This window comes from Peromyscus leucopus, chromosome 23 (assembly GCF_004664715.2).
Source record: "Peromyscus leucopus breed LL Stock chromosome 23, UCI_PerLeu_2.1, whole genome shotgun sequence".
Classification (NCBI taxonomy): Eukaryota; Metazoa; Chordata; class Mammalia; order Rodentia; family Cricetidae; genus Peromyscus; species Peromyscus leucopus.
The window spans coordinates 12,414,216-12,439,092 of record NC_051082.1 but is presented as its reverse complement, the minus strand read 5'-3'; the positions used below and the strand labels follow the sequence as shown (position 1 = coordinate 12,439,092).

General features: G+C 45.0%; 1 protein-coding gene and 1 pseudogene across 7 annotated transcripts in view; one reads left to right on the top strand and one right to left on the bottom strand.

The window, feature by feature from the left end:
• Positions 1–20,792, bottom strand: part of Hectd4 (HECT domain E3 ubiquitin protein ligase 4) — a 171,952-nt gene extending 151,160 nt beyond the window's left edge. For all 7 annotated transcript variants that reach the window (XM_037198666.1, XM_037198667.1, XM_028855651.1 and 4 more), the window contains exon 1: positions 20,433–20,792. In XM_037198666.1, coding sequence (XP_037054561.1) covers positions 20,433–20,618 — 186 coding nt within the window. In that variant the 5' untranslated portion in view covers positions 20,619–20,792. The remainder of the gene's footprint in view (positions 1–20,432) is intronic.
• Positions 7,765–8,654, top strand: LOC114681891 (annotated as a pseudogene).
• Positions 20,793–24,877: the final 4,085 nt, after the last annotated feature.

Genomic DNA, 24,877 nt, shown 5'->3' with positions numbered 1-24,877 from the left:
AGTTTCAGACAGAATTCAAATCTCCTGTTTCCAAAGTAATTGGAGCGTAAGCAAGAAGAAGGCTCCTGGTGCAGGAAGGGGAGAGGGCTCTAGTTATGCAGTCAGAAGTGTGGCTGGACACTATCAGGCTCTCCAAACACAGGGCGGAGTAAGGTTCTCGCCTGCTGCCTGCCAGGACACAGATAAGGAAACGGGCACAGCCGGCGGCTTCCTCCTGCTGTCTCCAAACCATGACTCACAACATGGAGAGCTTTCTAACTAAGCAATTTAAAGAATCTTTTAATAGTGAAAAACCGAATGAGTGCTTTAGGAAAGAAGACTACTGAAGCAGATACGCCAAAAACCATTTTAGAAAACTCTACATCTGCCTATATACCACTGCTAGTGGCTGGATAGATACAGAGGGTTTCATAGTTCTGTTTACTTTAGTAAACAGGAAAGGGTGCCTTAAGGTGGTTCAGTTGGTAGAGTGCTTGCCTAGCATGCACAGAGCCCTGGGCTTGATCTCCAGCACCACACAAAATGGGACAATTGTGGTGCGCACCTGTACTCCCAGTACATGGGAGGTAAAGGAAGATCACAAGTTCAAGGTTATCCTCAGCTAAATAGTGAACTTGAGGCCAGCCTGGACTACATACATAAAAGCCTGTCTCAATCAGTCAATTGGTAGAAAGGGCAAGAAGATAAAAATGAAAGGTGTTAGTTAACTTGGTGTGTTTGTGAACAACTCATGACAGACATAGCCTAACATTCCTGGGAATCCTATGCTGATGAACATAAGCTTACATTTGCTAAGGATGCCAGTACACCTCCTTAGCGACGGCATGAGTAAAAAGTGCTTATGTGCACTTAAGAGGCAAAATTCTACAAGTGCAGGGATTCATATACAGCCTTATACTCTCAGGAGCACCCAGAGGCAGGTGACTCTTTCTAGATAGCTAAGGTGATGGACGTTTCCACAAATCTATACCCTTCCCTGAGTTGTACATTAGTAACCCACTTACTGATGGTTTTATTTTTACCATCTCTCTCATAGAGCATATGACACACTGAAGGCTAGCATATGAGCACTGGCTGCTTTACCAGAGGACCCAGGTTTAATTCCCAACATCAATGTATAGGCTCACAACCATGTATAACTCCAATTCCAAGGGATCTGACACCTGATACACATACATACATGCAGGCAAAAACTCATACACATAAAGAAAAATAAATAAAACCTTAAAAGAAAAAAGAAATAGTAGTTGTTAATCTGTCTTCCACATTTTTCCATGATGTGTTCCCTCCTTTGATTTCAATGACTGCAGAACAGATACACACTGGATTTTTGTTTTGTTTTTTGTTTTTCGAGACAAGATTTCTCTGTGTAGCTTTGGAGCCTATCCTGGAACTAGCTCTGCAGACCAGGCTGGCCTCGAACTTACAGAGATCCTCTTGCCTTTGCCTCCCAAGAGATGGGATTAAAGGCGTGCACTACCACTGCCCCACCAAATAAGTATTTTTATTGTTTGTTTAATTTACCAAGATGAAACACAGCAAAAGGCATTGTACCCTTAACTGCTCTTCAAGAAGTTGGTTAGGTCATCTGGCTTAGTCACTGACACCCCCTGTGTGACCCGGAGGAGAACCAAGTCCCCCACTGGTCTGCGCCAGTCTGTTAACAGCCACCCAGTCTGTTTTTATTGTCACAGATAAACTCAACTACAGTCTGAGTTGACTAAAATACAAGGAAAGACAAGACCACTCCAATCCCAAAGACTATCAAAGAACTGCTCAAACTAAAAGGGGCATCTCGACTGGCAGGACACTGCGTCCGAAAAGAAACAACCGTACTACAGCTATCATCGGAGTGCAGCTATCAGCTTTCCAAAGCTGCTGACAAGCACCTGACAAAGGTCCCAGGGAACCTTGTTCCCTCTTCCTCAGAAGGTAACATCTGATATACACAGTACTTATAGATAAAGCTAGCTGCTGTGAATCTTGCTAAGAAGGGTACAATGGCATACCAAATGCTATGATTAACAGGAACCAAAACATAATATGTGTATGTATTATATTTCCTTCTTGGTTGTTGTTTTTGTTTGTTTTTTTCCAGACAGGGTTTCTCTGTGTAGTTTTGGTGTCTGTCCTGGATCTCGCTCTGTAGACCAGGCTGGCCTCGAACTCACAAAGATCCGCCTGGCTCCCTCCCTCCCACCCTCCTTTCTTGTTCATTTTTATGTATATGAATATTTTGCCTGTACATATGTCTGTGCACCATATGAATTCCTGGTGCTTTCGAAAGTCGGAAGGTGTTGAATCCCCTAGAACAAAGTTTACAAATGGTTGGTAGCCACCATGTGGGTGCTGGGAATCAAATCCAGGTCTTCTGGAAGTATAATCAGTGCTCTTAGCACATGAGCTCTCTCTCTAGACACTCAGCTTGCTTCTTCCCTACCCCCCACCCCAGTGTGTGTGTGTATGTGTGTGTGTGTGTGTGTGTGTGTGTGTGTGTGTGTGTGTGTGTGTGTGTATTATTCAGGTGCACTTGTAGATGCATGTGTGTGGAGGCTAGAAGTCAGACACCATCCACCATTTTTTTTTTAAGACTGGGCTGTCTGGCCGTTGAGCCTAGACATCTGCATCTGCCAATCCTAGCATAACACACCTGGCTTTTTATGTGGAGCCCGGAATTGAACTCAGGTCCTCATGCTTGTGTGGCAAGCACTTTACCCACTGAGCCAGCTCCCCAGCCCCATCTTGCTTCTTATACTACCCAGGGCCACCTGCCTAGATGTGGCATTTCCTGCAGTGAGCTGGGCCCTCCCGCATCAATCATTAATCAAAAAAAATCTCTATAGAACTGCCTACAGGCAAGCTGATGGAGACATTTTCTTAATTGAAGTTCCTCTTCCCAAATAACTCTCATATCAAGATGAAAAAGAAAAAGACAAACAAAACAGCCAGGATAATATGTTTATATGTGTGCTTGTGTATGGGTATGTACACATGAGTGTGGGTGCACTTGGAAACCAGAGGAGAGACTAATCTCCTGGAGCTGGAATCACAGGCAGTTGTTAGCCACTCCACATGGGAGATAACAGAATTGGAGTCCTCTTTGTCTCTCTAGCCCACTATGTATTATATTTCTGTGTGTATCTCTCTCTTCAACATAAGAGTAAATTCATATTTTGTTTATTATTGCTGTGTGTGATGTGTACATGTACATGTTTGTGGGGGCATACATGTGCCATTGTACATACACTAGTGGCAGTCAAGACATGTCTGTGAAATCTACCTTTACACGGTTCCAGGGATCAACCTCATGTCACCAGTTAGACAAGTACCTTTACCCCCTGAGCCCTCTAGATAACAAACATCTTTCCCACTGACACCACGCCCCGCCCCCCCCCCCCCCGCGGATTTTTTCTTTTAGAAAAGTGATTTGTGTTTGAAAATAAGCAGAGTTGGGCTAAGAGATGTAGTTCAGTTGGTAGATCGCTTAATTGTACACAGGAAGCCCAGGTTTTGATCCCCAGTACCACATAAACTAGTCATGGAGGCACATGCCTGTGATCCCAGTACTTGGGAGGGGGGTCACAGGAGGATGAAGAATGAAAGGACAGCTTCTGCTACATAGCAAAGTTCTGAGTCGGCCTGGGTTATGAGACCTTCTGCTTTAAATAACAATGGACATGACTAAGAGACCACACTGCATACCTGCTCTGCATCTGCAGATGGCCTAATGAATGTATGAACACATGGAAGAACTTTCAACACTTAAACATTTTCTATCATCAAAGAATTTCTGTCACCAAAGAATCTGTGTTTGAAGCATCATCATCGCAGAATGATGTTCCCCTGAGGGGCAATTCTCAATAATTAAATATCTTGAATGACCTGATATGTCAACACAGAAGAAAATAAAAAAGACAACGGAGAGAAAGGAAAATATTAGAATATATAAGAGATCCCTTTATAAAAATTCTTGAAGTTCAGCCTGCAGGAATAAATTACACTTTGTCTGAAGTGTTTATACTAAAAATAACCAACAATATTATTCCTGTTGAAAATAAGACCAAGGCAGTACATACTTATTTAACTATCAATAAAAACAATAACCTAATTTTTCAAAGCTTTCAAGAAATTGAGGGATAGCTATTAATCCATGCTACTGCATGATTTTAGAATGTACCACGCCAAATGAAGAATCCAGTATTTGAATTATAATGGGTGTTTCAATATCAAAGCTTGTCACATATGGTGTTATTATTAAATGTCATGTGCTAGTTGCTATTCTGGGTAAGTTGCCTCATTTCTTTCATTCATTTATAACTATCATTTACCCTCACAGGAGAATATTTCATAAACAAGAAGTAGAAAGATTTTAGTTGCTTTTGTTTTTGAGATAATGTCTCATGTAGCCCAGGCTGGCCTCAAACTTACTTTATAGTCAACGATGATTTTTTGTTGTTTTGTTTTATTTTGTTTTGTTTTGAGACGGGGTTTCTCTGTGTAGCCCTGGCTGTCCTGGAACTCCCTCCCTAGATGAGACTGGCCTCGAACTCAGAGATCCATTTGCCTCTGCCTCTTGAGTGCTGGGATTAAGGGCGTGTGACACCACCGCCGGGCACCAAGGATGATTTGTAATGTCTTATCCTCCTGCTTCCACCTCCTGAGTGCTCAAATTACAGGTATAACATATTCAACATACCCAATTTTATGTGATGCTGGGATGGAACCCAGGACCTCAAACATGCTAGGCAAGCATTTTACCAAATGAGCTACAGGCCCAGCTCCAAGGAGTAGTTCTGGTAAGTGGCAGTCCTGGGCTAAAACTCATCTAGATATGTTGTTGATATTTATACCTAGCTCCTTCCATGTCCATACACAACCCCTGAAGATTCCTTCAGTCTAAAGTTCCAGGCTGTCACTAAGTACATCATCATCCTTTAAATCCCTAGGAATGACAGTCTGTGCCATTCATAGTGTGAGCTCCAAAAATGACAGGCAGGGCTGAGAGAACAGCTTAGTGGTACATCTACCTCAAATGAGCAAGGCCCTGGGAACTACCAAGGGGAGAAAAAAACAAAACAAAACACCTAATCCAAATGATGCTCAAAGCATACAACAGAACAATTGTATCAGGCAGTGGTGGCGAACAACTTTGATCCTAGTACTTAGAAGGCAAAGGCAGGAGGATCTCTGTAGCCTGGGCTACAAAGAGCGTTCAAGACAGACAAGACTACACAAACTTTGTATTGGGGGTTGGGGGCAACGGGGACAAAACCAGAACATCTGCTGTGCTGTGTATGAAGATGCCAGTACTACACAGATACATATTTATCACTTAGCTCCAGAAGCAGGAAGGGGGAGGTGTGGCACCAAATAGAAAGACTTAGAGAGGCTGGGCATAGTGGTGCACACCTCTATTACCAGCACTAGTGACTCCAACTCAGAAGGATCACAAGTTTAAGGCTAGTCTGACCTACCTAGGGAATTTCAGGACAGCTAGGGCTACACAATGACACCTTGTATCAAACAAACTAAACCATACTGTGTCCCTAGTAATTAAGGTGATAATCTGGTTGGACTCTGGTTGACAACAGAGAACATACTAACTGACTAACCACATGTCAAGCGCTAACAGCTGCCTGTGGACAGCAGTGACAACAGGGCTGCAGCATTCTGGAAGGTGTCTGGGTAAAGAACCTCGACAACACAAATACAAAAGCGCACTTTGAAGGATGAAGAAAGCACAGCTGCACGACTGAATTCTAGACAGGTGACAGTGGAGTGTCTCTTCTTAAACCACTTCTCCCAGGAGGCAACCACAAGGACACTGTTGGAAAGGCTCTTCCTTACAAGTCCAAGACTCCAACAAAGGGCTAGGCATTATGGCTCAGGGCTGTAACCCAAGCACTTGGGAAGTGGAGGCTAACAGTTCAGGAGCTCAAGATTAGACTCTGCTACACACTAAATTAGAGGCCAGTCTGGCTGAAAGACACCCGGTCTCAGTTAAGCAAAGGGGCAGGGGCAAGGGTGGGAGAGATGTTATTATTATTATTATTATTATTATTATTATTATTATTATTAGCTGTTTTATCTTCTTTTAAAAAAAAATTGCTTCCTGAAGCTGGTTGGTAGTGGCGCACGTGCGTCTTTAATCCCAGCACTCGGGAGTCAGAGGCAAGTGGATCTCTGAGTTCATGGCCAGCCTGGTCTACAGAGGGAGTTCCAGGACAGTCAGGACCACACAAAGAACCCTGTCTTGAAAAAAAAAAAAAAAACAGGCTTCCTGGGCCAGACAGATGTGTCAGCAGTCAACAGCACAGGCTACTTTTACACAGGATCAGGATTAGAATCCCAGGACCCACATGGCTGCTCACAACCATCTCTCCAGCTCTAGAAGATCTAGAGCTCCTCTGGCCTCCAAGGACACCAGGCACACAGGTGGTGCACAAATATACATGCAGGCAAAGCCGGGCAGTGGTGGCGCACACCTTTAATCCCAGCCCTTGGGAGGCAGAGCCAGGCGGATCTCTGTGAGTTCCAGGCCAGCCTGGGCTACAGAGCAAGATCCAGGACAGCCAGGGCTACACAGAGAAACCATGTCTGGAAAAAACAAAAAAACAAACAAACAAAATAATAGCTTTGTTAACAAGGGTTAGTGAGACATACCTGCAGCACCTGCAAGCTGAGACAAAGGAATGGCGAGTTCCAGATCAATCTGGGCCACATCTCATACCCTGACTCAAAGGGACAGAAGAAAGACAAATACAGCTTCCTTACTAATGGTACAATGTTTTGCAAATGGAAGGAAGTCAGATCATCTAAGAAATCCAGCCCTGTTCAACATCAACGGGTCATAGAAAGTTTACAGAAAGGTAACATTTCTTACCACAGAACTATACAGAGGTTTCCAGATGTGTGGTCATTTGTACATCAAACAATTAGCACATCACATGTTCATCATAAACTTGGACTAAAATGTGGGAGACACAGGGAGAAAGAGTCTGTTTACTCATTTCCAGTTGAGATGCCTATGGGCCTTTCCCAGGTAACAATCTTGAATGAGTCAAAAATTAACTACAGGGACTAAGGACTAGGGTTACCTTTCAATTTAGAGAGCTTGCCTGGCATGCACAAGGCTCTGGGTATAATCCTCAGCACTGGGGGGGAAAAAAAAAAGGCAAAACAAAACACGGGAACCCCATCATAGTGAAATACAGTTACCAGAACTAGCCAAAGAAACAAGCTTTCCATGCTGGTGTTATCACATGGGCCCTGTACATATCAGCACACTGAACAAGCTCTAGCAGGACCACAACCTTCTTAAGACCAGTAAACATAACCAGCATTACAAGCTGGCTCACACACAGAAACCGCGGGGGTGACAGTACCTATGATTTCTACTGGTTACAAAGTCACAGCTCCCACTCTGTCCGCTTCACTCATAACTGAAGAAAATGCTGAGTTTCAGCTCAGAGTCTGTAAAACGCTCACCCAAGTTCACAGAACCCTAAATTCTATTCACATTAAAAATCCCTGAGGATGCCGGGCGGTGGTGGCGCACGCCTTTAATCCCAGCACTCGAGAGGCAGAGCCAGGCGGATCTCTGTGAGTTCGAGGCCAGCCTGGGCTACCAAGTGAGTTCCAGGAAAAGGCGCAAAGCTACACAGAGAAACCCTGTCTCGAAAAACCCAAAAAAAAAAAAAAAAAAAAAAAATCCCTGAGGAGCCCTGGCATGATTCCGTCCTGCATGTCTGTTCTGAGGAGCAGTAGGCAGTTCCCTCCATCTGACTTCTCTCACACCGAAGTGCGCGCCTCCACCTCATGGAAGACTCGATGGACATGGACATGAGCCCTCTCAGGCCTCAGAACTACCTTTTCGGTTGTGAACTAAAAGCTGACAAGGATTGTGACTTTAAGGTGGATAATGATGAGAATGAGCACCAGTTACCACTAAGAACGGTTAGTTTAGGGGCAGGGGCAAAAGATGAATTGCACATCGTAGAGGCAGAAGCAATGAACTATGAAGGCAGTCCAATTAAAGTGACACTGGCAACTTTGAAAATGTCTGTACAACCAACAGTTTCTCTTGGGGGCTTTGAAATTACATCACCTGTAGTCTTAAGGTTGAAGTGTGATTCGGGGCCTGTGCACATCAGTGGACAGCACCTAGTAGCTGTAGAGGAAGATGCAGAGTCAGAAGATGAAGATGAGGAGGATGTAAAACTCCTTTTTTTTCCCTAGAGCTGAGGACCCAACCCAGGGCCTTGTGCTTGCTAGGCAAGCACTCTACCACTGAGCTAAATCCCTCACCCTGTAAAACTCAAGTATGCCTGGAAAATGATCTGCTCCTGAAGGTGGTAACAAGGTTCTGCAGAAAAAAAGCAAAACTTGATGAAGATGATGAGGATGATGAAGATGATGATTTTGATGACCAGGAAGCTGAAGAAAAAGTTCCAGTGAAGAAATCTGTACAAGATACCCCAACCAAAAGTGCACAAAAATCAAACCAAAATGGAAAAGACTTAAAACCATCAACACCAAGATCAAAGGGTTAAGAGTCCTTCAAAAGAACAGAAACTCCTAAAACACCAAAAGGACCTAGTTCTGTAGAAGACATTACGGCAGAAATGCAAGCAAGTATAGAACAAGTGCACTGAACAGTCCTGGCACTACTGGTAACTTAAGCCCAAAGATGGGGAAAGAGGAAAAGGAGAAACAAACATGGTGCCTACTGAGTACCACCACCAACCCAGACTCAAGTCTCCTAGTCTCATCTCAATTCCCTTTCTTGATTGGCCGTCCATTCCCGCCTTGCACACTGGAAGCAATCTCTTGTTTTCCTAAAGCATTTTTCTTTCACTCTTGTGATGCAGAGAACTTGACTGCTTTCTACACCTGTGCATATATATATGCCTCATCTCTGACCATGTTTTAGTAATACCTTTGTATCCTTAGCTGCTCAATAAATTTTTGAATGAAGGAAAAAAAAATGCCTGAGGAAAAAGAAACTTTTGTTTATATAGGTCACCTGGGGAAAAGTTTCCTCTAAGGTTCCCAAAATACATTTTTACCTTTCCGCCCTGCAGTGCCTCTGTAACTTGCAGAGAAGTGAGGTGGGGATAATAAAATTTTCCTATTAAATGTGCCCATGTTTGAATGCAAACCCTGACACAGTCTTCTTTAACTTCAGTAACTAGTTCAACTCAATGTTAAGAAAAGCACACACAAACCAGGCAGTGGTGGTGCACACCTTTAATCTCAGCACTTGGGGGGGGGGGAGGCAGGCGGATCTCTGTGAGTTCGAAGCCAGCCTGGGCTACAGAGTGAGTTCCAGGAAAGTCTCCAAAGCTACACAGAGAAACCCTGTCACAAACAAACAAACAAACAAACAAACAACCTTAAAAAACAAACAACAAAACTAACAAACAAACAAAAGCACATATTACAGGGTCTGGTGACACACACTCATAAAATCAGGAGGCTAAAGGAAGAGGATCATGAGTTAAAGGTTGGCCTGGTCTATATAAGCGAGGCCTTGTCTCAGAAAGAAAGACAAATAGGAATGAAGGAAGGGGGAGAGAGGGGGGAGGAAGGGGGAGGGAGAGCAAAACAAAGCAAATATATCAATAGTCACAGGACACAAGAGGTCCTGGTTTTTCTATGCCATCCAGTAAATAACTACATGTATTGCATTAGATTTTGTGCATCTGTGCATTACTGAATGCAAACCACAAATACACACAAAGCACATACAGAACACAAGACACCATTATAAATATAAACCAAATGTCAACATTTTGTTAGCATAAAACCACCACTTGAATGAAGCATCTGCAGTTGTTAGAGTTCCTAAACCCACAATTTGCATGAAATAGTTTGCAAATTATGCAATTCCTTACTGCTAACCTAAAATTGCCACACACAATGCTTTGACCTAGTAGTGCAAATGTTGGGGTGAAACACTGGGGATTCAGATGCATGCACTGCAAAGTATCCCATCATGGAACATGAACTTCAAAGTTCTGCACAAATAGTCAATATCACTGGGAGAGAAACTATATGTTATTATAAATATGCCTTTATGTTATAACCCTGTCTTAATGAGAAAAAGCAATAAAAAAGAAAGGACATGACTGGTCCTGGGTTTCAGTACCAGATAAATGAAAAATAATAATAAAGGGAAGGATATGGCTGCTTCTAGGTATGGTGGAGGAGAAAGTTTATTGTAGATAAAAGGGAGAACAGTCAGAGGCAGGGACACCTTGGAGAGTCTGAAGGGAACAGATTGAGCCAGGCCATGTGAGGAGAGGGGGCAGGGAGAGAGAGGAGGAGGAGACCAACAGACCAGGAAGGTAAAGGTAGACCAAAAGAGAGCAGATAACCAAAACGGCTGGATGATATAGGAAAGGGCAGCTGGGGGAAGAGCAGCCCAGTCCCTGGGCTGGAAAAGTTTAGGGTGGTGGTGGGATGTACCAGCCTGGAGGGCTCTGAAACAGGTAGGGACTGAGGGATGGCTCAATGGTTAAGAGCACTCACTGGCTGCTCTTCTAGAGGACCTGGGTTCAATTCCTGGTACCTACATGGCAGTTCACACCTGTCTATGACTCCAGTTCCAGGGCTTCTAACACTCTCACACAGACATGCATGCAGGCAAAACATCAATGATCATAAAATTTAAAAAAAAAAATCATTTAATCTCAACAATTGAAAGGTAGAGTTAGACAGACCTTTGTGAGTTCCAGGGCAGCCAGCCATTACAGAAACCCACCCTGTCTTCAAAATAAAAAGGCGGGGGAGGGGGCAATTAAGGGCCAACAGTGGGTGGGTAAAAGCACTTGCCACGAAAGCCTGACAACCTGAGTTTTATCCCCGGAACACAACAAAGGAGGAAAAAAACCAACTCCTCTGACCTCCACACATATACTATGATATGCCTGAATCTGCTCATATATACCCCATATAACACACATAGTAACAATAAATATTTATTTATTTATTTATTTATTTATTTATCTTCTTTATTTTGGCTTTTTAAGACATAGTTTCCCTGGGTAGCCCTGGCTGTCCTGGAACTCACTCTGTAGACCAGACTGACCTCAAGCTCACAGAGATCCATCCACCTGTCATATGGGATGTCTTTCTGTATGCTGTGAATATGTGATGCTCTCATTGGCTAGTAAATAAAGTTCTTTTGGCCTATGGCAAGGCAACTTAGAGACAGATGGGAAATGCAAGCAGAGAGACAGGAGGAAGGTGGGGAGAGACACCAGTCTGCCACCCAAGGAACAACATGCCAGCTGACTGGTAAAGCCACGGAATACATGGCAAAACAGATTAATAGAAATGGGTTAATTTAAGATATAAGAGCTAGCTAGTAAGAAGCTAGAGCCATAGGCCATTCAGTTCATAATTAATATAAGCCTCTGTGTGTTTACTTGGGTCTGAGCAGCTGTGAGAACGGACAGGACACAGGAAAACTTCTGACTACAGGTACAGCCACTTGGGAAATTGATTTGGCAATATCCATTAAAATTTACAATGGCCACCTTAATGTCTCAAATCTACCCTAGAGAAACATTCCTTCATGCAATTCAGACATACAGAAAGAGGCCCCAAAGGACTGGTTTTGATAGTAAGAAACAACCAAAACACCCACTGTGCTGAGATCAAAAATGGCACCTTCTGAAATGTCCCCGCCCCAATCTCTAGAAGGTATAGATATGGCAAAGGAGACTATGCACATGAAGTTATGCTAAGAATGTGGGATGAAGAGAATTTGATCATCTAGGGATCAGAAATATCAGTTATGTGCCAGGCATGGTGGCACATTCCTTAATCCCAGTACTGGAGAGGCAGGAGGATCTCTGTGAGTTCCAGACCAACCTGATCTACATAGTAAGACTTTGTCTCAAAAAAAAAAAAAAAAAAAAAAGTAGCAATTTTTTTTATGTAATTCCTGAAGCCTCCTCCTCTTCTTTTGAAATAACCATAGTTGGTCACATGCTGTTATTTACATTCCTTTGGAACTACTGACTAAACATCTTGTGAAGCAGGTACACTCCTTGTGTTCATCCCACAACCACTGCTGTACAGGAAGATGGGAGCAGGAGAGAAAAGAGAAAAGATGCTTTGAGAAACTGATAGTCCTTGCACATAACTGACACACAGGCACCTACAGCCAAGGAAAGAACAGGTACAGGACATCCACCCAGGAGCCATACCCAACAAGGACAGTCAATATGGAAGCCAAGAACACAATCAGAGCTGATTTATTTAGAAAGCGTTTGAACATACAATAGGAGAAAGACTGAAGTCAAGACCAGTTATTACCTCATGCACCTCCCCACACTGTAAATAAGTTGTGAGGCAAGAAAACTGCAGGGGGATTACTAAAAAAATAAAACAAACAAAAAAAACCACCTATCTCCGCTGCTAGAAAAAGAAATATGTAGGTAAGATGGTTTGACTTTCTGTGACCAGCTGATGGATATGCATAAAAGAACTTTCCAGAAACAGCAACATAGCATCTTACCAAAAAATAATAAGAAGAAGATACATTTTTGTTGTGGTGGGGCAGGGAGCACTGAGACATGGTCTAGGCTCTATAGTCCAGGCTGACTAGAACTCATGGCAATCCTGCCTCAGCTTCCCAAGTGCAGGGATTATAAGTATGCATTGCCATGCCCAGCCTGTCTCACTATGTGGCCCTGGCAGGCCTCTGACTTAGAGCAATTCTCCTGAGTGCAGGGGTTGTGGTCATGTACCACCATACCTGAGCAATAAATTTTTTTAATTTGTTTATTTTTGGAGACAGTCTCATGTAGCCCAGGCTAGCTTTAAGCTTGATGTGCAGCCAAGAATGACTTTCAATTTCTGATTCTCCTGTCCCTACTTCCTGAAAGCTAGGATTAAAGAACAGTGCCACCATGCTGGTTTATACAGCATTAGGAATAAAACCCAGGACTTTGTGGGCATGAGACAAGCCCTCTACCAATGGAGTACATCCCCAGACCTGACATTTCTAAAACAAGGGCTGTTACTATGTTAAGAACATGAACCCCAGGCTGGAACCAAACAGATTCCAGCCTCTGCTTTGCCCCTGTGATCTCTGATCTCGGTCAGGTTACTTAATTTTATTTACACCGCAGTTTCTGCACTGGGGATGGGGTAGATAACAATAACCAACCTCAGATGGCTTTTGTGGAGATGAAATTAGACAATAGCCATGAAGAATTTCACAAAGGCCTGGCATGAAGTACAATGTGCTATTGCCATAGTGGTGGCAGAAGTGTTGAGAGCGCTGACGAAGACGGTATGCCAAGCTGACTGTGGTGGTGCACACCTGTAACCCCACTGCCAGAACTCTGGAGAGGCAGGAAGACCAAGGTCATCCTCAGCTAAGTTCAAGGCCAGCTGGGACTATCTATACAAGACCCCATCTCAAAACAACAAGATGTGACTTTCAACCCTTGGCCATACTGCCCCTGACAATCCTCACATCTTCATCCTTACTTCATGCTCTGGCTTGCTGAGCCTTTCATCCAAGTTCACAGAACTGGAGTGACTTGCATCAGTGCTTGATGGCAGCATGCCAAGAAGAAACTACTAGTGAACGAGGACAGTTTATGCATTATCTCCCCATGCTAAAATCTGGAATTCTAGAAGCTCGGCTCTGAACTCTTCCAAAGGGCTAATAGCATCCCAGAACAGACTAACTAAAGCCTGAACCTTGTCCGGAAGGTTCTGTGTGCATGTCACAGCACACAAAGCCTTGGCTGCTTCAGCTGAGCAGCTCCAAACCCAAATGTTCTTCTCTTAAACGGCAAAACAAACAACACACAAAACTCTGCTGCCTTTCACTTCCCAAACAGTACTCAGAACACACTCTGGGCATGTGGAGATTGTGTTTGCTTACTGAAGTATAATTGGCATACAATAAACTGCACATATTTAAACTGTGGGATCTGAGTTGTTTTGACACATATACATATGAACATGAAATGGCACCACAACCAAAACACCCAGCACCTCAGAAGTCTCCTCATGCTCCTCTATCATCCCCCACACACACACCAATTCTCCCCGGCCCTCCTCTTTCTCTCCAAGCAGTCATCAGAGACTAGTCTGTATTTTCTAGAATCTCATACAAAGGAAACCTTACAGTGTACGCTGTGTCTGGTTTCTAGCACCCAGCATAAACCCATGCCCTAGCAACAGAACATGACTTTGTACTGCTTTTATTCCACTGTATGGATAGTCCATACTTGTTTATCTATTCACCTGTTGGACATCTGGAATGTTTCCAGCTTGAAGCAGTTACAAAATTTACATAAACTTTCATGCTTAAATCTTTGTGTGGGGGCTGGAGAGATGGCTCAGTGGTTAAAGGTTCGTGTTCTTTCAGAGGGCCTGGGTTCAGTCCCCAGCACCACACAATGACTTGCAATTATCTGCAACTCCAGTTCTAGGAGGTATGACGCCCTCTTCAGAGCGCCCCAGGCACTGCACACAGGCAACCTCAGACACATAAAGAGAGAAATCTTTAAAAATATTTTTAATTAAAGTCTCTTTTTTTTTTTAAATCAGTCTTGCTAAGGAGAGTGTGTTACTGGCTGAGGGAGGAGAGGAAGTCCTCACAACCACCAACCATGAGAAGCAGGACTCAAGATGGAGTTTAGGAACAGAGTGCTTGCATTCCATGAGCAGTTACAGAAAATGGATTTGATCCCCAGTGACACACAAAAATAAAGAAAAGAAAAATGAGAACCACTCATTTTGAAAATGTTTGAATTTAAAAGAAGTCTCTACCTAGACCAGTGAAATAGCCCTATGGATCAGAGTGTTTGCTGCCAAGCCTGACAACTTGAGTTCAATCCCCATAACCAACCAGTCAAAAGGCAGCTGATTCCCACAAGTTGTCCTCTGACCTCCACACAAACACCCTAGCATTCAAGTCCACATAAACATAATAGATAGAGCTGGGCGGTGGTGGCCCATGCCTTTAATCCCAGCACTCAGGAGGCAGAGCCAGGTGGATCTCTGTGAGTTCAAGGCCAGCCTGGTCTACAAAGCGAGATCCAGGACAGGCACCAAAACCACACAGAGAAACCCTGTCTCAAAAAACCAAAAAAAAAAAAAAAAAAAAAACAAGCAAAACACCCATAATAGATAGATAGATCATACATACATAGAGATACATAGATAAATAAATGCAGAAAATTTAACAAATAAACTATAGGGTAAGAAATATTTTGGACACATTGAGAAAATAGCTTTTCTATCAGTGTGTGTGTGTGTGTGTGTGTGTGTGTGTGAGAGAGAGAGAGAGAGAGAGAGAGAGAGAGAGAGACAGAGACAGAGACAGAGATAAAAAGAGAGAGAGAGAGAGACTTGTTCCCAGGTGGAGTTTATAAAATAAATATGAAACAGTAAATAGCAAACTTTTGGAACTTCAACCAATAAATTATTGATTACCTTCATTTAAAACACTAATGTTCTATGAAATGAAATTTAAGTTTCAATGTATTTGAGTTGTGTATATGTGTATGATGGGGGGCACTGAACATGGGGCTTTGTGCTTGCCATGGAAATGCTCTCCCACTGAGCCCCATGAGCTACCACTTCTGAGCTGCAGACTTTTGTCTTTAAGTTTATATTTATTCAATATTTAAATAATAATTTAAATCAGGAAGAGGGAAGGGAGGGAGGGGAGGGTACGAGAGGAGTGAATATGGTCAAAGAGCATTGAATACTTGAAAGTGATCTTTGCAAAGCTCATCGCTAGGACAATATACATGCACACTCATCCCCTGTATAACAAAGGCTGGCCTCAATTTCTCTATCCTCTTGCTTCAGCTTCCCAAACGCAGATTACCATGTGTATCACAAAGATAGAAGACAGCTATTTTCAAAGGACAAGAAAAAGGGGAGGGGAGAGATAAGCAAAATACATATGTATGAAATGTCACAATGACATTAATTATCTTGCTTACTAATTTTAAAAAAATATAAAAAGAGTAAGGCCCACTCTGCATTCTTAACTCACTGTGAGACTCAAAGCCCTCACTGCCAAGGCCACACTTCATCAGCACTCCTGACTCCCATCACTCTTCGCTCCCCTCTGCTTGCTGAATAAGGGCTCAGAGCTCCCAACAAGCTAAGGACAGTCTCCTCTGAGACACTTGGCTCCCGATGTCCCCTCTGGATAGGATGCTCTTTGCTCCACAGCCATATGTCACACTCTCACTTCCTCAGACTCTGCTCAAGAGCCTGCTTGCACTTTCATCTGCCTGCACTTTCCTCTCCAGCCCACTGGATATGACATGAAGTCCCATCTCTTGACCTAGCTTATCTTCTCCACAGCACTTTCACTTGTCATCACATACATGTGCACTAGCACACACAGAGGCACATACGTGCACACAAGTTATCCTCCATACCAGTGGGCTCCATATCTTCACATTCAACCAACTGTGGATTGAAATTAATCAGGAAAATGCTGGGCTGGTGATGCACACCTTTAAAACCTGCACTGGGGCCAGGCGGCAGTGGCATATGCCTTTAATCTCAGCACTTGGGATGCAGAGCCAAGGGGATCTCTGTGAGTTCAAGGCCAGCCTGGTCTCGAGGGAAAAAAAAAAGCAAAAAACAAAAACAAAACAACCCTACACTGGGCAGGCAGAGGCAGAAGGATCTCTGTGAGTTCAAGGCCTGGTCTACATACTGATACCCAGTCTTAAAAGAAGAGGAGGAAGAGAAATTTCCAAAAAGCAAAACTCAGATTTGCTTTGTAGCCAGTGCCACAGAGAATCCACACAATCACGCGGAGGGATTACACATGGAGTGATGTGTAAGCATCCCCTTTGTAACTTCCCACCACTTCAAAGCTCCTCTCCACAGTGTTCACTGTTAGAACATGTTATCCCTGCCCTGTTTGTGTGCGATGTGACCAGGCACAGAACATACATACAAAAGTATTTCTTTTCTTTTTTTTTTTTAAAGATTTATTTATTTATTATGTATACATTGTTCTGTCTGTACGTATCCCCACAGGCCAGAAGAGGGCACCAGATCTCATTGTAGATGGTTGTGAGCCACCATGTGGTTGCTGGGAATTGAACTCAGGACCTTTGGAAGAGCAAGCAGTGCTCTTAACCTCTGAGCCATCTCTCCAGCCCCAAAAGTATTTCTAATCATTATCTCCTAAGCAATGTAACGACTGCCTTCCTTGTACTACATAAAGCAATGACTTATATGTAACTGTACAAAGTCTATGTGCTAAGCTATGTGGTTTATACAAGAGCTTCAGCATTGGTGGGTTTGGGTATCCAACAGTTCCTGGGTCCAGTCCAAGGACACTGTGGGGCTGTGATGTAGGGTACTTATTATTGCTGTAGTCTACATCTTCATGATGGAATATAAGCTTTTTAGAGAAGGAAGCTTTCATTTCATCCACTGCCATGCCCTCGACACCCAAAACAGTAGACCCCACTTACTGCTAAATCCACAAGATATTACTTGCATTATGAAAATACTAATATTGGTGGGCTTGGTTTTTTTCCTTCAAAAACGTATTTATAATATACAAGGAAGAAAATTTACTCCAGATGCTCTGCTCCATTTTATCTCCTGAGATTCTTTTTTTTTTTTTTTTAACCTGACACGTAACCTCGCAAAGCACTGAGAGTAAAAAGAACACTGGAACCCAGAGGCAGAAGGCCCAGGTCATCTTACTGCCCTAGCTAGACATGTTACACCCACTAAAGCAGAATCCTTCCTGATCAATTTCTAAAATGAGGGAAACATCATCTCCAAGGTCCCTTCTGCACTCTAAAATTCTGTGACTCTATAGTCTTATATATTACAGTTGTCCCTCATAAATTATTCAGCTGAGTTCATATTCATTATTCATAATTCAAAATCATTAGTGGAAGAATTCTATAATTATAAAACCCTATGAATAATCCCAGCACTGGGGAGGCAGAGGCAGGCAGATCTATGTGAGTTTGAGGCCAGCCTGGTCGACAGAGGGAGTTCCAGGACAGCCAGGGCTGTTACACTGTCTAGAAAAACAAAAAAAAACAAAACCTATGAAGAACACTGCTATTCCTTCAGAATCTACTGGAGAGATCTGGGAGATACTACTTCACAGGCTTGATAGCACCCCAAAAGATACCTTTTAAAACACTGATCAACTCTAACCTTCCCGAAACATGAAAAGAAACAGTTGCTGGACAGGAAACAAAGTGGAGTTAGGAAGGCAGCTCTGCGGGTGGGGCACTCACTCTGCAGCATGAATCTGAGCTGAGGGCCGGAGTGACTGCTCGATGGCTAATGGATCCGAGTTTAGATCCCCAGCATCCCTGTAAATTAATTCTAAGTATTAAAAAAACAATTTAAGGCTGAGTGTGGTGTGCACACCTTTCATCTCAGCACTTGGGAGGCAGACACAAGCAGATCTCTGTGAGTTCCAGGGCAGCCTAGTCTATACAGAGTTCCAGGACAGCCAGGATTACAGAGTGACACCCTGTCTCAAATAAGTAAATAAATAAATAAATATAAAGATCTTGAGCAAACTGCACACTTGCTCTGCTCTGCTCTTGCTGCAACCACACAATAGATACAACATAACTGTTGCAAATGAGTAACAAGATTTAGCTCCTAGAGTCCTTTTAGAATCTAACAGGACAGTACCCACACAGGGATACAGTTAAGGAGTATTATTAAATAGGTGTGTGGATAGCAGACTACTTGCTTCTCCAGATACTGTAGTCTGGAAAGGAATGAAAACAAAACAGTTCCCCATTACTGCCAATCTCAATATGCATCACTCATTCACATGCTCCTTTTGGAGAGGAATTAATCTAGTAGTAGGTCATAGTCTTTCCTTTAAAATGAATCTGCTGGAAATAGCTGACAAATCCACTCAGTATACATACAATAAACATTTTGAGAACACTAACCGAATAACTCAGTTGTTAAAATAATTCTGCTCCTTCTAATCCGAAAATTCAATTGCATATACATCAAACAGTCTGGGCTCTGGGGAATTTAGGTTAGTCTCCAAGGAACAAAGAGCACCATCCATCCACTTTCCACCTTTACACAGCAGCACCCATTAAATAAAGAGTCCACCATCACACCATCAGAGCCCTGGAGTTTTCAGGCGGTTAACTCAGACACACCTTGCTTTTTATAGAACAAGCCCAAATAAAACATAATTGTATTATGATTCCACGCTAGGAATTCTCTACCAACTTATATATCTTCCATGTTATCGTGGCTAGACTGTAAAATATGTCAATTAAGAGTCACAAACGGAAATTCTGAAGCAAACCTCAAAGCCAGACACACAAACACAGCGGATTACATTCGCATCTCAAGCACGTCCCAGAGTCTCGCTGAACAGGATCGGATCTCTGCCGTTTCCAAAAACACACAGTAATGGGATTTTGATCCATTTCTATAAATGTCGACGGTACTGAATGCCAAAGCGCACGAAAAACCGCAAAACACAAAAGATTTCCCGCACACAGGTCCTCCCGTCTGCGGCGTACCCCAGGGAACCCTCCATGCGACAATACGAATTTCACGACACTCTATGCATCCTACACCCCAAAAATGTCACCCTACAAAGTGGGGGGGGGGGGGGAAGCAGGGTCAACATCCACCTAGCCTGGATGAAAACACGACAGCCAACATTCCTACCTCTAGGCAAACACAAAACTGAGCGTAGTCGGTGGAAAGTTCCCATCCACCATATGCACATTTGATTTCCTTGGGGTGGATGAGGGTGGGGGTGGAACACCACCACTGTTGAGCCTAGCTCATGCACCTGCCACCGCTCCTGAGACTGGGGCTTCTCGGCGACCCCGAAACTCACGCGCGCGCGTGTACACGTACACACACACACACACACACACACACAGACACAGGCGCTCACGCACCCTCACACCCGCCCTTGACCCTTCCCAGGCCTCGGCTGTTGCATCCCTTTCTCTCTGTCCACACCGCGCGGGCTTCCCTGACAAAAGCCCGGGTGTCCATCCGAGGCACAGCACAGACAGGTTGCAGGATTGCTTAGGGTGGAGGAAGAAGCCTGGCAGCTGTCACTCGGTCTCCCCAACACACACACACACGCGCGCGAGCGTGCACTCACGCGCCCACAAAAAAAAATAAATAAATAAAAAAAATCAACACCAGGGCTGGGGCTGAAAAGAAGCGGAGCGTGTGCAACCGTTCAAAATACAAAAGGTCTCCGGAGCGCAGCCACCTGGGCGCGCCCGCCAAGGGACTCCCGGCGCGGCGCGTGGGGGGAGGGGAGCGGCGGGGCGGCGGCTGCCGCCGGGGCTCCAGGCCGCGGTCCCCAAGATGCTCCCGGGAGTCCCCCGCACACACCTGCCGCCGCCCGAGGTGGGGGGGGGGGCCTCGCTCACCTCCAGGTCGGTGTCGGCTGCCTCCGGGGCGCCGAGGATCTCGCTGGGCAGCTCGGCCAGGTCGGTGACCCGGATAAGCCCGTCGTGCAGAAAGATGGTCTCCTCCTTCACCGAGAGCCACTGCGCCGAGTCCGCGGCCGCCGCCGCCGCCGCCGCCGCCGCCGCCGCGGCAGCCGACGAACCCATGGCGAAGGGAAGGCGCTGCGGGGACGCCGCCGCCTCAGCAGCCCATGGCCGCCAGCCGCGCCCGCCTCGCCCGCGCGGCACCGCCCTAGGCGTTCCGCGCCGCCATCCCTGCCACACGCCAAACCCGGCCCGGGAGACCCCGGCCCCGCCGCCGCCGCCGCCGCCGCCGCCGCCGCCGCCGCCGCCGCCGCCGCCGCCGCCGCCGCCCTGATGAGCAGGATCCGCCTCTGCCGCTCCGCAGCCAACTGTCAGTGAGACGCCATCTTGGGGGCGGGGCTCCCGGCATGCCCCGCGGGGCGGACAATACAGGCCCCGCCCTCCCGCCCGTCTGGCCCCGCCCACCTCCCGGCCGAGCTCTAAACCCACCTACCTGCCAGAGGCTCCAGAGGCGGGAGCTCCTGGGCGCCCTGTCCACCCATGCCATCTGCGGCGCTCTGCGGACCCGAGAGAAGACGACCCGGGTCCCCTTCCCTCCTCCTTGCTCAGGTGTGCACCCGTTGCTCAGGCCAGAGCCTCATTCTGGGAGGATCGCGGAGGGTCAACACGTGTATCGTTTAAATGAGATACGTTCAGTCTCTCATGAAACGTTGGGTGTAGTTCAGTCTTAGAGGACAAGCCTAGCATGGCTGAGGTCCTGGGTTCCATCAACAGCACAGTAAGTAAACAATCAGGCCTGGTGGTGCACACCAGTTCTCCCAGCGCTTGGGAGACAGAAGCAATGAGGACCACTGCAAGTTGCAGGCTAGCCTGGTCTACATAGCATGTTTCAGGTCAGCCTGGGCTATGTAGGCCTTGTATTGAAAAAATACATAAGCAGGTATTTAAATAATAATACTAAAGGCTGGCATATGATAGACATTACACACTTAGTCGTGAGAACTTGGTAAAATTCACAGTAAGTGGTGAGTATTTACTGAAAAGGAGAATTCAAAGAAGCAGTTGACATCTGATGAAAATAAAGCACTGATCAACGATGACTGCCATCAGACGAGAGAGGTGGTTAACTGGTCTAAGAACACTGACTGCTCTTCCAGAGGACCAGGGTTCAATTCCCAGCACTTAGAGGGCAACTCATAACCACTGATAACTTCAGGCCCAAGGGACCCGAGCTTGAGTCCCAAGGGATCCGACATCCTCTTCTGGCCTCCAAGATCACTGCACATATGTGGTACAGAGACATTCATGCAGGCAAGCATTCACACACATAAAAATAAAGATAAAATGTAAACAAAAGCAATGCTTTCCTTCTAGTGCCTGGTCTTTAAATAGTGCTCCTTTAGCCAAAATTACAACTTTTGTTATCAACACTGGCATGTACCATTTAAAACATGTACTTGCTAGGCTTGATGGCTCATGCCTTTAATCCCAGTTCTCAGGAGGCAGAAGCAAGAGGATCTCTGTGAGTTCAAGGCCTGCTAAAGCTACATGGTTGCAAGAGTCAGAAAAAAAAAATGCAAAAGGATGTGGCTATTCCCCTCATATTCATTCAACAAGTGTTTTATGATTCCTTCCCTATGACCTTGTTCTTGGTGTGGAGTTTTACAGGGACAAGAAAGTCTTCTCTTAGGGAACCCAGAGGCTGATGGGGGAAACAGACAAAAAGCAAGAACACAGGACAGCACAGTGGGCAGTTCAGAAGAGGTCAATGCCTTGAAAACACTCTACGAGACAGATGTGATGGAATGCAACAGGCATGTATTCCAATGACATGCTGCATGCTTGGTATGATTTCAAAAGGCTCCAGGTTTCACACCATCACCCCCCAAAGGAGTCTTGAGGTTATGCCTGTAACCTTAGCACTCTGAAGACTCAGGATCCACAGTTCAAGGTCATCCTCAGCAACATAACAAATTCAAGGCCAACCTGGGCTAAGTGAGACCCTGTCTCAAATCAGCAATAATAATAAATCAGCCACAATAATGATAATATGGATCCAAGCACACTATGCCTGGAATCTCAGAATCCAGGAGGCCAAGACAGGAGGATTGCCATGAATGTGAGGCCAGCCTGGGCTACATAAGGAGACCTGCCTCAAAAAATAAAGCAAGGAGACGGCTCAGTGGGTCAAGTGTTCGCTTTACCTGGATTTGGATCCCCAGCATCCACATAAAAGCCGGGCCTGGCTGTGTTCGGCCCCTTAGCACACACAGGTGTGTTCCCCTCTGGTGGGAACAGGAGGACCCCTGGGGCCCACTGGCCAGCCAGTCTAGCCAAAATTATGAGCCTCCAGATTCATGGAGAGACCATGTCTCAAAGAGGTAGGGCTGGAGAGAGGGCTCAGTGCTTAAGAGCACTTCCTGCTCTTACAGAGGACCTGAACTCAGTTCCCAGCACCCACGCTAGACAGCTCACCACTACCTGGAACTCCATGGGCACCTGCACTCATGTACACACACACACACACACACACACACACACACACACACACACACATACATAATATAGAAAATAATAATATGCCCAGCATGGGGGCACGCACCTTTAATTCTAGCACTTGGGAGGCAGAGGCAATCGGATCTCTGAGTTTGACGCCAGCCTTGTCTACACAGTAGGTTCCAGGCCAGCTACACTATGAAGACCTTGTTTCAAAGAAAGAAGTAACACAGTGAAGAACAATAGAGGAAGACCGCTGACATCAGCGTCCAGCCTCCACAATGCCCACACAATGACTATTTCATCAAATCCCCAGAGAGTCTCCCGGACAGGTAATATATTGTGTTACAGTTTGGATCCAAAGCATCCCCCTAAGGCGAACATGTTGAAAGCTTGGGACATAATACAGCTGTGTTTGGAGGTGGAGCCTGAGGAGGCGTTTGTGTCAGGAGAGCTCTGACCTCATCAAGGGATTAACCCTTCGATGCCTTCGAACTTAATTGGCGATTGAGTGGGTCCTAGTGGGGAGGTGTGGCAGTAGAAAGCCGAATCTTCTCAATCCTTCCTTCCACCTCCCTCTGTTCTAGCCACTGTAAGGTGAGTACCTTCCTCTGCCACCATCTCCCATCACCACGGAGTCCTGCCCCACCACAGGGCTAAAAGCAATAGAGCCAGTTGGCCACCGACTGAAACCTCTGTAATCTCGAAGCAGATCTTCTCGGGCATTTTGCCATAGCTGAGAGAGTCTCACCTTCAGCTGGCAGAGCAAGTTCCAGCCTCACTCTCCCCTCAATGTCACAAAGCCAGCCGACATCAGAGCTTGGATTCGAACCCAGGCCTTCCTGATTCCTCCACACCCCTTTATTCTTTTCTTTTCTCTCTCTCTCTCTCTCTTTCTTCTTTTTTTTTTTTTTTTAAGATTTTATTTATTTATTATGTATACAATGTTCTACCTGCATGTATGCCTACAGGCCAGAAGAGGGCACCAGATCTCATTACAGATGGTTGTGAGCCACCATGTGGTTGCTGGGAATTGAACTCAGGACCTCTGAATGATCAGTCAGTAAGTACTCTTAACCTCTGAGACATCTCTCCAGCCCCCCTTCATTGTCTTTACTCACACTTTCTGTTTTTTTTTTTTTTTTTAAGATTTATTTATTTATTATGTATACAGAAGAGGGCACCAGATCTCATTACAGATGGTTGTGAGCCACCATGTGGTTGCTGGGAACTGAACTCAGGACCTCTGGAAGAGCAGTCGGTGCTCTTAACCTCTGAGCCATCTCTCTAGCCCCACTCACACTTTCTAAAAAGGTTAAATGTTCAGGTTGTAAACACTTGGTTCCCAGCTTAGAGCTTAGGTGGCTCAGAGATTTTTCTCTTCCTGTTTATATTTTAAGATCCGGAGTCAAGAGGTCCAGAAACTATTGGCCCCCACCCCAATAAGTGAAAACAGTCCATGCCCAGGCCTTAAAGTCCTTTAGATTGAATAATGAATATTACTTAATATTTTAACAGCAGTAATTAATCACTCAGCAATATACCTTGATGAGATGGCTCAAGAATTAATATTTATAGATTCCCCCCTCTAGAAACAAGGCCATTTAGTGGGAATTTTTAGAATGGATCCTTTTCCTGTAGCTTGGAGCAAGTAAAAAATCCCTGTTCAAAAGAACTTAAGCTCCAGACTACAGGAAAAGAATCCCTATTCAGTCGTGACAAGGGGAAGGGAGGAGGAAGGGAGGCAGAGAACACCTCATAAACAAGAAACATGTGTGACTTTTTTACATTAAAATTTCTCTAGGGTGCTGGCACACACCTTTAGTCCCAGCACTCAGGAGACAGAGGCAAGTGGATCTCTGTGAGTTCAAGGCCAGCCTGGTCTA